The 11,216-nt window shown below is 44.2% G+C and overlaps 1 protein-coding gene across 8 annotated transcripts in view; it reads left to right on the top strand.

Annotated features, from left to right (window-relative positions):
- The first annotated feature begins 269 nt into the window (after positions 1-269).
- The window catches only part of ABI1 (abl interactor 1), a 125,331-nt gene continuing 114,384 nt past the window's right edge, over positions 270-11,216 (top strand). For 5 of the 8 annotated variants that reach the window (XM_048837848.2, XM_048837845.2, XM_048837842.2 and 2 more), the window contains exon 1: positions 5,309-5,493. In XM_048837848.2, coding sequence (XP_048693805.1) covers positions 5,377-5,493 — 117 coding nt within the window. In that variant the 5' untranslated portion in view covers positions 5,309-5,376. Of the gene's footprint in view, positions 410-5,307; positions 5,494-11,216 lie in introns of those variants that run through there. The other 3 variants (XM_048837846.2, XM_048837841.2, XM_048837853.2) reach the window with 2 other exon arrangements.

Here is an 11,216-nt window from a genome sequence, read left to right as displayed (position 1 = left end):
ATAAGGATCACTGCTAGAAGGCAACCACTCTGCTTTAAGTGACTGCTTTAAAATATCCCAATGTTTCCATTACAATATTGTTCAACCTCAGTTCTGGCAATTTACCACGGTCATGTGAGACTGACCAGCTCACCCTTTCACCACACAAACACTCTTCTCATCCTGATTAGAAGCCGAATAGGAAGAAGGAGCAGGCTGCCTTATGTGGTTGACTTTGCAGAGTCCTGGCTCCTCCCCCCCCCATGACAAGTCATCTCTTGGCTTTCTCAGATACTGCAGACTGCACTGCCTTGACCCATTGGAGGACTTCAGCCTTTTAAAGTAACATCATGAGGGAACTTAGGAGGGGAATCTACCTTTTCACTGCAGACATCTGGGAGTGATAGGAGGAGAAAAACCAAGAGGAAGGGTAAGTATGGAGGGAGGCAAGGCCAGGAGCTGGATGAGGTAGGAGTGGGGAAAGATCTCAGTGATAAGATGGAAAATGGAGGGGCAAAAGCCACTTGGGAGGAGAGTACCTATTTGTGTGAGGCCAGTTAGGAAAGATGAAAGGACAGGGGGAGGCAAGGACAGAAAGGAGAATAATGGGCATGGGGAGCAGGAAATACAGTGGAATAGAGAATGGGAGAATTTGACGGGACAGAGTACAGGAGAGGAAATGGGAGGGACAGAGTACTGGGGTATTGGAGAAGGGAGAAAATTGATGGTGAACATTTGTGGGGGAGTGAAGAAATGGGATAAAAGACAAGACTAGCATGGAGGAGGAATGGAGAGGAGCAAGACAAGTGTGAAAAAGGGATTGGCATAGAAAGAGGGCAAATATGTTAGGGGAGAAAGGTCAAATCAGAACAAAATACTGTAGAACTGTTTATTTTTGTGCCTCTTATTTTGTGCATTCTCAAGCCAGCAATTTTATGTTTTATTATTTTTGTGATCTCCAGCAGCTCAGGCTGCCTAGCAATGACTGGCTTGAGTCTGCTTACTCTGCCATTGCAAAGCACTCCTGCTGCCTAGCAACAAGCAATGTGTTGTCCAGTGGACAGGGCACTGGATTCCAAGTCAGGCATTGCTCGGAAACAGTGGGCAAACAATAGTATGATGTACGGGCACCTCTCTGAAGATACCCATGTTCTCTGGAATCTCAGCTTTCATTAATGAAGTCTCTAGCTATTATGGTTGTGAAGACAACCTCAAAAATATGAATCGAGGGTAAGCCAATGCAGAGATGTCTGTGTGAATACTGAGTGTGGAACATTAGTTCTAAAAGATATCAACTGCCCGATTCATCTCAGCGTGATTTTAACTCAGAGGCCCACTGATAACTTAAATATCAACATTGTTAACTATTTAATTCCTCCTGTAAGGTGTTGTCCAGGAAAGATTTTTTGGTATAACCTAAGATCTGAATTTAAACCAATATAGTATTGCTGGTATGACCTTATAGGCAGACACTCTTATTCTTGTATGAGTCCCATTTTTTTTTTCAATTTAAACTTTCCTTATTTTGGTAGGGTTTTTAATTAACCACCAAAACTCACTCTTATACCAGAATAAGTGTGTTTACATGGGGGGTGGGGGCGGTTATCAGGGCTGGCCTTACCATGAGGCAAACTGAGGCGGCTGCTAAGGTGCCAGACTGTGGGGCGGCGGGGGACACCACTAGGACCCAGAGTTTAAAAGTTTTGGCCCAAGCGAGGGGGAATGGGGGCATCATTTGAGCTCCCCACCTCAGGTGCCAAAATGTTGTGGACCAGTCCTGGTGGTTATACCAGTGTAACTACACCTGTGTAGGTTTCAGAGTAACAGCCGTGTTAGTTTGTATTCGCAAAAAGAAAAGGAGTACTTGTGGCACCTTAGAGACTAACCAATTTATTTGAGCATAAGCTTTCATGAGCCAAAGCTCACTTTATCGGATGCATACTGTGGAAAATACAGAAGATGTTTTTATACACACAGACCATGAAGAAAATGGGTGTTTATCACTACAAAAGGTTTTCTCCCCCCCACCCCACTCTCCTGCTGGTAATAGCTTATCTAAAATGATCACTCTCCTTACAATGTGTATGATAATCAAGGTGGGCCATTTCCTGGATTTGTGCTGGATTTCTTTCACCTTGATTTCTTTTTACACCTGTATAATTAGTAAAGCTTTCCACTGTAGGCAAGGCCTAAGAAAGGAGACAGAAGGTCACAGATCGGGACAAATTACTGGGGGTAAAGTCTCATTTTGGTGCCACAAGTGGGTACTGTTTGGACTATAGCACCACTTATTCCCCCTCCCCCCAGTTAAAAATGAGCCAAGCCCAAGGATGAGCCTGTGGGTGTCTTCAACCCCCACTGAGGGGGAACCAATATCAAGAAGCCAGATGGAGCTCAGAGAAATGCATCACCATGTTTTAAACATCTGCAGAATATACTGTGAGAACAATCTCATTTAGACAACTCACAAGGACAGAATGTATTTTGTGGGAAGAGACTGAAGATACCACTACCTATTCTCTTCCAATCTGACTCCTGGAGTCAGGAGAGGTGTTCTGTCTCCTCAGCTCTGCTGGTGGCTTGTTTTGTGATCTTGAGTGAATCACTTGCCCTTGTTTTCCCTGTTTGTAAATGGGACTAAAATAGTGTCATGGCAGGTTTGGCCTTCACTCCTGTCTTCCTTGCAGAAACTCTGCAGACTCCAGTGGCTGTGTATTCACAGCACTCACTCATTTTAAGTTCCCTCCACCACTACCACAACACTCCCTGTGCAACAGTCTATCTACAATATCTACAGTGCTTTTGGCCCTATCCTCTGGACTGGAGGAGAACAAAGATCTACCTTTCCTGAGGCTTCTATGTGACTTAGCTCAACTAGCCTGCTACCACATCTTCCTGTAACACACTTGGGCTGATGGGCTAATTTGATCCTTATCCCATGCAGCTGGCCAGCCTCATTACCTCTCTCTGTTTTCTCTGGGGAACTAAGTGGCATCTAAGTGACAAGAGGGCTGGCTTGCTCTGTAGCCTCTAGCACTCTGTTACACAGGTGTAACCAGGTGGTTCTATAAACATATTCTTCTGCGTTATTTTTCTTAGTATGCAAGCAAGTTTTGATTCTTGTAAAGACGTGCTGTGTTGTTGGTAGTGTTGGGTTATGCAAGTTTTTTTCTGTGTGGAGGCAGATTGGGGAGATAGGAAACTGTTGTACTGCTTTTTGCTGTGAGGTCTGACTAAAGTATGTTCTTGAGGCACAGGTTGTTCCCTCGGAATCAGCAGGGCATTGGAATTGGGCTAGGATTCTAGAAGCTGTGATTGTCCTGCATGCTCTTTAACTACCTCATTTCACTCATACAGTGTAATCTAAATATATCCAGACCTCACATCATGGATTTTTCTTACATTTGTAAAGTCAACCTGCAAGTCCCCAGATGTCTGCTATCTTTTGGCACAAGGGCAACACTATGTCAGAACAGGACACTGATACCAGAAAAAGGAGCAACAACAGTGTTATGCTGAAAAGTGTTAATGGCTGCTATCAAGCAGCCTTTGATCTGTAGACAATATCAAGCTTTGTTAAAGCTGATGGATGTGGTCATCTTTTTTCTTTCAGGCTGAATCGAAGGAGTAATTAAGTGCCCCTTTTATAGTGGTAGCTGGAAACAACAGGAAGCCACCATCCAAGGCAACGGACTGCATTGCAAGGCTGATCAGCTGAGCTGTGACGTCTCAGGGGTTTCCTTGATATTGGTGGTAAAATACAGGGGTAGGGAATTGATTAGTTGCTGCTACATGCAAAAGACAGCCTGCAGAAAGTGAGAGAAGCAGTACTGAATGTGGCCCTCTGAGAAAGCTGAGTGATGCTGCTTCTTTTGGGCATGGTACCCCTTGGAAGGTCCAACTTGGATTTTTGAGCAAGGAACTCTGCTTGTTGTTTATTTCTACTGTATTCAGGGAAACAAGGCTTTGTGTACATTCTTTGAAAGAAAACAGGATTGCATCATAGAAATACCTGACTCATACAATCAATTTCTCTTCCTAAGAGGAATAACCCAGCATCAAGGCCCCAGATATTGGCTAACCGCGTGGGCTAAAAGAGGGGCAAAAATAATGTATTCACCTCTGTTTAATATTTTAAATGCTACTTAGAAAAAGAACCATATGAATGCTGATTTTATTCATTGTTATTACTATTAGTCAGGCAATCTTTGTGTTTGTTTGCTGTTTCAGTGTACTGTAATCCCAACAGAGTACTAAGAACATAAGAATGGCCATACTGGGTCAGATCAAAGGTCCATCCAGCCCAGTATCCTGTCTACCGATAGTGGCCAATGCCAGGTGCCCCAGAGGGAGTGAACCCAACAGGTAATGATTAAGTGATCTCTCTCCTGCCATCCATCTCCACCCTCTGACAAACAGAGGCTAGGGACACCATTGCTTAACCATCCTGGCTAATAGCCATTGATGGACTTAACCTCCATGAATTTATCCAGTTCTCTTTTACACCCTGTTATAGTCCTAGCCTTCGCAACCTCCTCAAGCAAGAAGCTCAATCCTACACAACTTCAGTACAGTGCCTTGAGATCTACTGCTGAAAAGTACTGTATTCATTCTGAGTATTATTATCATCATCAGGATTGTCACTAATTGGCATCGTTGCGAGCAGTTTCTACAGAGAAGCCAATGGCTCTGAAGGGGCCTCCAGACTGAACGGCCCTCTGAACTGTTTGAAGTTCCCTGCAGCAGAGAGGGCAATCAGCATGAAGTGAAAGTAAAGCAGCTGTTGAAAAAGGTCTGCTTGGATAATCTAGTGAGGCGGGGAAGGCGAGGTGGATTCGGGTCGGGGGGAAGAAGGTGTTTCAATATCTGACTGTCCGCCTCAGCAGTGGCCCTTGTCTCTCCCCCTGCTGTAACGCAGAGCGGATCTGGACCAGACACTGAGGAGCTCGCTCGCTGCTGTTTTCATTTCCCATAGTTACAGCGTGCCCAGCCCTGCCAGGCTTTGAACCAAAGCCGGTGGAAACGAGCGGGGCTGGCAGCTCACCCCTTGGTGAGAAACTGTGTGTGTGAGCGCTCACAGGTCTCAGTCTATCAGCCACGGCCCGACCGTGGGGGAGAACCCCGCCGCGCCTCCACCCGCACAGCTTCGCCTGGCGCATGCCCGATCCAGGAACTCCATTGCCGCGGGGGCGGCGGGGAGAGGCCAGCAGACTACAACTCCCAGCGTGCAGTGCGACGGGCACGCCGCGGGGGGGGGGGGGGGGCGGGGAAAGCGCGGCGGCCTCACGAAAGCGAGGCGAGGAGGAATCCCACAATACCAGGCGGGCTGGGCGGGCTCGCCGCCGCCGCCGCCGCCGCCTCTCTAACGCCCGCGGAAGCGATGCGGAGGGGCGGAAAATGGCAGAGCTGCAGATGCTGCTAGAGGAGGAAATCCCTTCAGGCAAGCGGGCTCTGCTCGAGAGCTACCAGAACCTCACCCGGGTGGCCGACTACTGCGAGAGCAACTACATCCAGGTGAGAGCGCCGCGGGCCGGGGGCCGCACGGGCGGCGGGTGCAGGAAGCGAAGGTTGCAACAGCCGGGGGAGCCTCCGAGACCCCGTGTCGCCCGGCATCCGCCTCCGCTGAAGCGCCCGGATACCTCCTCCCTTCCCTTCCCTTCCCTTCGCCTTTCAACTTTCTAGCCCCACGCCTCTTATTTTCGTGTCCCCTCCCTCCCCCCGCCTGTGTCGGGGCAGGGGGGGTGACGAGTCTGTCAGCGCAGCCCAGAGGGTGTGTCTCCCAGCGCCCAGATCTCTCCGGGCTGGGGGAGAGGGTAGATGGTACATGCCTCCTTATGGCGGGCTTGTAAATCTGCCTGTGTGCCTGTTTCAGACCGAATTCCTCAAACCCCACCCCACCGCAATTTGGCTTTGTAGTTGCTAGTGACATTTTAAAGAATCAAACCAACCATTTTTTTTTTTTGTTAAATATCCCTGAAGTCCTGGAAGTGCTGGCTTCGTAGGTCTCTTGAAATAGAGACATATGCATCACCCTTTTTACCTTTTCGGGGTGTGTGTTCCCTCCCTGTTAGGTGTGTAAAGAGGTGAATTTCAGAAAAGATTAAGAGTGAGGTTGGCAAATGCTGAATTCTGGGTAGTGTTGAAATACAAATGACAAATACAGAATTATATTTGTATGTTGGGGGAGGGAGGAGGGACACCCCCCGCCCCCCCCACAAACACAACATATAACAATCCAAGTGGAAATTGATTGTTTAATATTTGGTGTCTAATTCTCACTAAGACTAAATGAATTACATTCCTGGCATGCTGCACTGGTGATCCTGAATTGTTAAAATGAACAGTTTGCATGTAAATCGACAGTAATGTGAAAGCATGATATGGTATTTCAGCATGGCAGTCTCCCCTTCTGAGAGGGCAGGGCTGCTTGCTTCATAATTCAGACATCCATAGCAATATTTTTAAACTGAGTGTCTCTTGCTGCAAGATACAACCCAATTCACATGTCTTGTATCTTTCACAGAATCCTAGAATATCAGGGTTAGAAGGGACCTCAGGAGGCCATCTAGTCCAACCCCCTGCTCAAAGCAGGACTGATCCGCAATTTTTGCTTTCAGTTAATTAGGAGGATTCTTCTCTAGATTGTTCAGTGTTTCCTAACCTCTTCTTTTTAACTTTTTGTGTGTGTGGTTACTTTAAGTATATTTTTATTTTGACTTTTAAAGGTATTGTCATAGTAATATCTATATAAATCTGAATATAATGTTGTGCATATAGCTGAATTGAAGTGGACACAGAGCTCTCCCAGATGCCCAAATTAGCTAATGGAAAAACTTTAAGAAAAGACCATTAAAAATTAAGCATTCTAATTTTCACTCCTTCTTTATAATGTAAATAAACCTATTGACTATAATATACCAATGGCTAGGACTAGCTGTAACCTATACTTAATGTCTTAATATTTAGCATTTGTCTGAAACTGTGAGACTGTTTTATTTGTACAAGTGGAACAGTAATTTGGTGGCTTTACCAAACTTTAAATATCCCTCTATGTCTCTTTGTGAAATTACTCTTTTTGAAAATGTGAGGCAATGCTGTTGATATTAGAATTAAAATTGAAGTAGCAAATCGGAGTTTGTTTTGAGAATGATTTATATCCTTTTCACAATGTGAGGCAATAAGGGTTAAACTGTTTTTATTCTTCAGTTACTTGCTCCACCCAAAGAAAGCTGGTTATATAAATGCTTCAAAGAGGCGAGGTTGCATTTGGGTTTACTCATGGGAAATATGACAAACACACTAGTGTGGTAATTGCAGCACATGTCTTGACCTGTTGATTTTTTTTCCCTCTATTTTAGGAGAATTGTGGAGAATCTTTCTGGCATTACATGTTGCTTTCAGATAGTCTTAAACCTTACTGTTTTTAAAAAAAACAAAAAACAAAACCCAAAACTAATTTTTTTAAGAGACACATCCTCATCCATTATTTGAAATCCATCTAACCAAGAATCACGTTAAGAATCAAGGTCGGCTGTATGCAGAATCTGTATATTTTACAGTTTGTCGCATATAGCTGTGTATATCTCTGTTAGAGGGAAGCCGTATATACTAAGCTGAATAAACAGGAGTTAAGTAGTAGTTTTGTGGATTTCATACCTTGTTTGTACTCTGTGTAGGTTTAGCCCAATTCATTAAAAGTGGTAAATGAGATGATACTCATCTGATTGTTAGTGCAAAAGTTTTTCCAGCGGTTGTGTAAAACCATCTAGTTTACAGTTAGACTAGCGTAGATATTATTACAATCAGTCTCCTGGAACAGTAGTGTCAATGTTGGGAGGAAGAGGGGCTACCACAGGCTTAGTGGATGTGACACCCAAGGCAATGTAGGGTTGTGAGAATGGGGAGTTATCAAATCAAAACAACATGTGGTGTTTGTATTAAGCACCATTGAATTGACAGTCAGTATTTTTAGAACTAGATAGGTATTCCTCCCAACTGCCCTGGATATCACCAGGTAGTCAGTGTATAGTTCTCTCATCTTGAGATGCTCTAAGTGCAGTGTTTAAAACACTTCAAAAATGAGATGCTTTATAATTTGGCTTTATACATGCTTAACTGATTCAAACCAGGCTCTTGGAGATTTCTAATAGAACCATGACTACTAGTATCTCTTTTTTTAATGAGAACAGCATTGTGCTGCCTAGTGCAGAAGGTGTTATTCTCTCTTGCCACCTCCTCCGCATTTTGAACAGTATGTCTGACAGCCTTTTTGACCAACGCACACATGTGGTGTTGCAAATGCTCTTTTTGATGGAAATTCTCAATTTGATATCTTGCATTGTTCCTTCACTGTGGCAAGAATGTAACCTTTTATAAGATTACTGATTTGTTTCCTCTGAAAAGTCTTTTGAAATTGTATGTGTATTAAAAATGCCTGTATGTCTAAATCTGGAAAAATTAGGCTTAATTTCTAGTCCCCTCCCTTTCTCTCCTTCCTACTTTGCCCTCAACAGCTGATGCTAATCTTTGGATGTCAATGCTATAAGGAACTGAGAAACAGCTACTGGTTACCATGTGCAGTGAAACAAACAACAACAAAGCAGAAATCCAGAGAGTAATGTATCTAGTCCACCAGGCCGTGTATATGCTGGTTATCTGATAGGAAGGAAGAAGAATGCTGTGAGAAGGCACTGAAAGGAGCCAATGAGGTTAGGAGAAGATTCAAAATACTAAAAGGAAATTTTAGTGTGATGACTGTTGGGGAAAGACAAGGGAAAAGAGACTGAATGTAGAAGTAACATCAACTACCTCTTATTATAAATGTTGGGGGATTTTAAAGATTTGATTAGTAGGAAACCATATATAAATGTTACATTACTGGTTTTAATTTATAACTAGATCTGAAATTTATCTTAAACTTCTAGTTATGCTTGGAGGTGTTAGTGATTTGGAAACAGCTAGAAATGTAGTATCTGATCTAGAACTGTGGTTCTCAACCTTTCCAGAGTACTGTACCCCTTTCAGAAGGCTTTGTCTTGCGTACTCCAAGTTTCACCTCACTTAAAAACTATAAGCTTACAAAATAGACATAAAAATACAAAAGTGTCACTGCATACTATTACTGAACAATTACTTACTTTCTCATTTTTACCATAGAATTATAAAATAAATCATGACCTCCAGGTTGAGAGAAACTGATCTACTATATAGAGCAGTATAAACAAATCATTGTATGAAATTTTAGTTTGTACTGACTTAGCTAGTGCTTTTCATGTAGCTTGTTGTAAAACTGGGCAAATATCTAGATGAGTTGACATGCCCCTCATTGAGAACCACTGATCTAGAAGACGTGGCAAGCTAATAAATGGGTTTACAGTAATTTTAAAGATGAAGCTTTAATTCTTCAATTGGCTATGTGATGTCTTGCCTCTCCTTGTGAAAGGAAAGGAGTACTTGTGGCACCTTAGAGACTAACCAATTTATTTGAGCATGAGCTTTCGTGAGCTACAGCTCACTTCATCGGATGCATACCGTGGAAACTGCAGCAGACTTTATATATACAGAGAATATGAAACAATACCTCCTCCCCATATTCTCTGTGTATATATAAAGTCTGCTGCAGTTTCCACGGTATGCATCTGATGAAGTGAGCTGTAGCTCACGAAAGCTCATGCTCAAATAAATTGGTTAGTCTCTAAGGTGCCACAAGTACTCCTTTTCTTTTTGCGAATACAGATTAACACGGCTGTTACTCTGAAACTTGTGAAAGGAGCTGTCTTAATACAAACAGATGCTTGGGGATCAAATCTTGTTGTTAATTGCCTAAATTGCCTCTTAGTGTTATGTTGGCATATATATTAAAGTGAACAAAACAAATTCCAACATTAATCTTATGACAGATAGCAAATTAGAAAAGGGGACATTTTGCTTGTGAATTTGTAAAGCATACTATGATGATGTACTCTATGATATGAATGAAGGAAAAGGATTTGGCACTCCTTGGTAAGTCAAGTTAGGGTTGCCAAACACCCCTGTCCCACCCCTTCTCTGAGGCCCCACCCGCTACTCACTCCATTCCTCCTCCCTCTGTTGCTCGCTGTCCCCCACCCTCACTCATTTTCACCAGGCTGGGGCAGGGGGATGGGGGGCAGGCGGAGTGAGGGCTCCATCTGGGGGTGCAGGCTCTGGGTGGGACTGGGGATGAGGGGCTTGGGGTACAGGAGGGGGCTCTGGGCTGGGGCTGAGGGATTTGGAGTGCTTGAGGAGGTGCAGGCTCTGGGGGAGTTTTGGTGTGGGAGGAGGTTCGGGGGTGGGGGTGCAGGTTCAGGCTCCGGGCAGTGCTTACCTCAGGTGGTTCCTGGAAGTGGCTGGTATGTCCCTCTGGCTTCTAGGCAGAGTTATGGCCCCCGCAGCTCCCATTGGCCATGGTTCCTGGCCAATAGGAGCTGCAGAGTCGGCACTCTGGGTGGGGGTAACGCACAGAGACTCCCTGGCCGCCCCTGTGCCTAGGGGCCACAGGGATGTACCGCTGCTTCCAGGAGCCACGCAGAGCCAGGGCAGGCAGGGAACCTGCCTTAGCCCCACTGCGCCGCTGACCGGCGGTGCCAGAGTCCCTTTTCAACAGGGCTTTCCGGTCAAAAACTGGATGCTTGGCAACCCTAAAGGGTTTGCCTTCATTGCATAGCAAAAAAACAAACCCCCCCCCCCCCCAACCAAAAACCAACCACAACCCTCACCCTTTCAAAAAAAAAAGTGTGTGCTTAATTTAACCCAATTTAACAGTAAAACCACAGCAACTAGGGTTAGCAACTCGAGTTCAACTCCAGGATCCCCTATAGGTTTTAATTTGGCTGTTAACCGGAGTTAAACATTGTTGCCATGTCTTCGATACTATTTTAATTTGAGTTAAGAACACTTTTTTTTTTTTGCAGTGAAGGCATACATTAAAATACAAGCGTCAGTTTTTGATTCTGTTCCCTTTCCCATAATCCTGCATGACTGCAATTAAACTGCAAAGATATTGGTGGTGTTGCATAGCAATTTGGGGATTGTGATTGTGGTGAAATATTTCTATGGTGTGTTGCCAAAGAAGGGATAATATACAGAGTTAAAAAGTACTCTGTCAGAACTAAAACTGTCTAACTTCCCAATTAAAAATACTAACTTACCATAGATGTATCTCACAGTTTCTAGTCTGGATGGGCTTCATTGCTTAGCTTTAGTGAACATATCTGCAA

The sequence above is a fragment of the Caretta caretta genome, chromosome 2, assembly GCF_965140235.1.
Source record: "Caretta caretta isolate rCarCar2 chromosome 2, rCarCar1.hap1, whole genome shotgun sequence".
Classification (NCBI taxonomy): domain Eukaryota; kingdom Metazoa; phylum Chordata; order Testudines; family Cheloniidae; genus Caretta; species Caretta caretta.
This window is presented reverse-complemented; position numbering and strand designations above follow the sequence as displayed.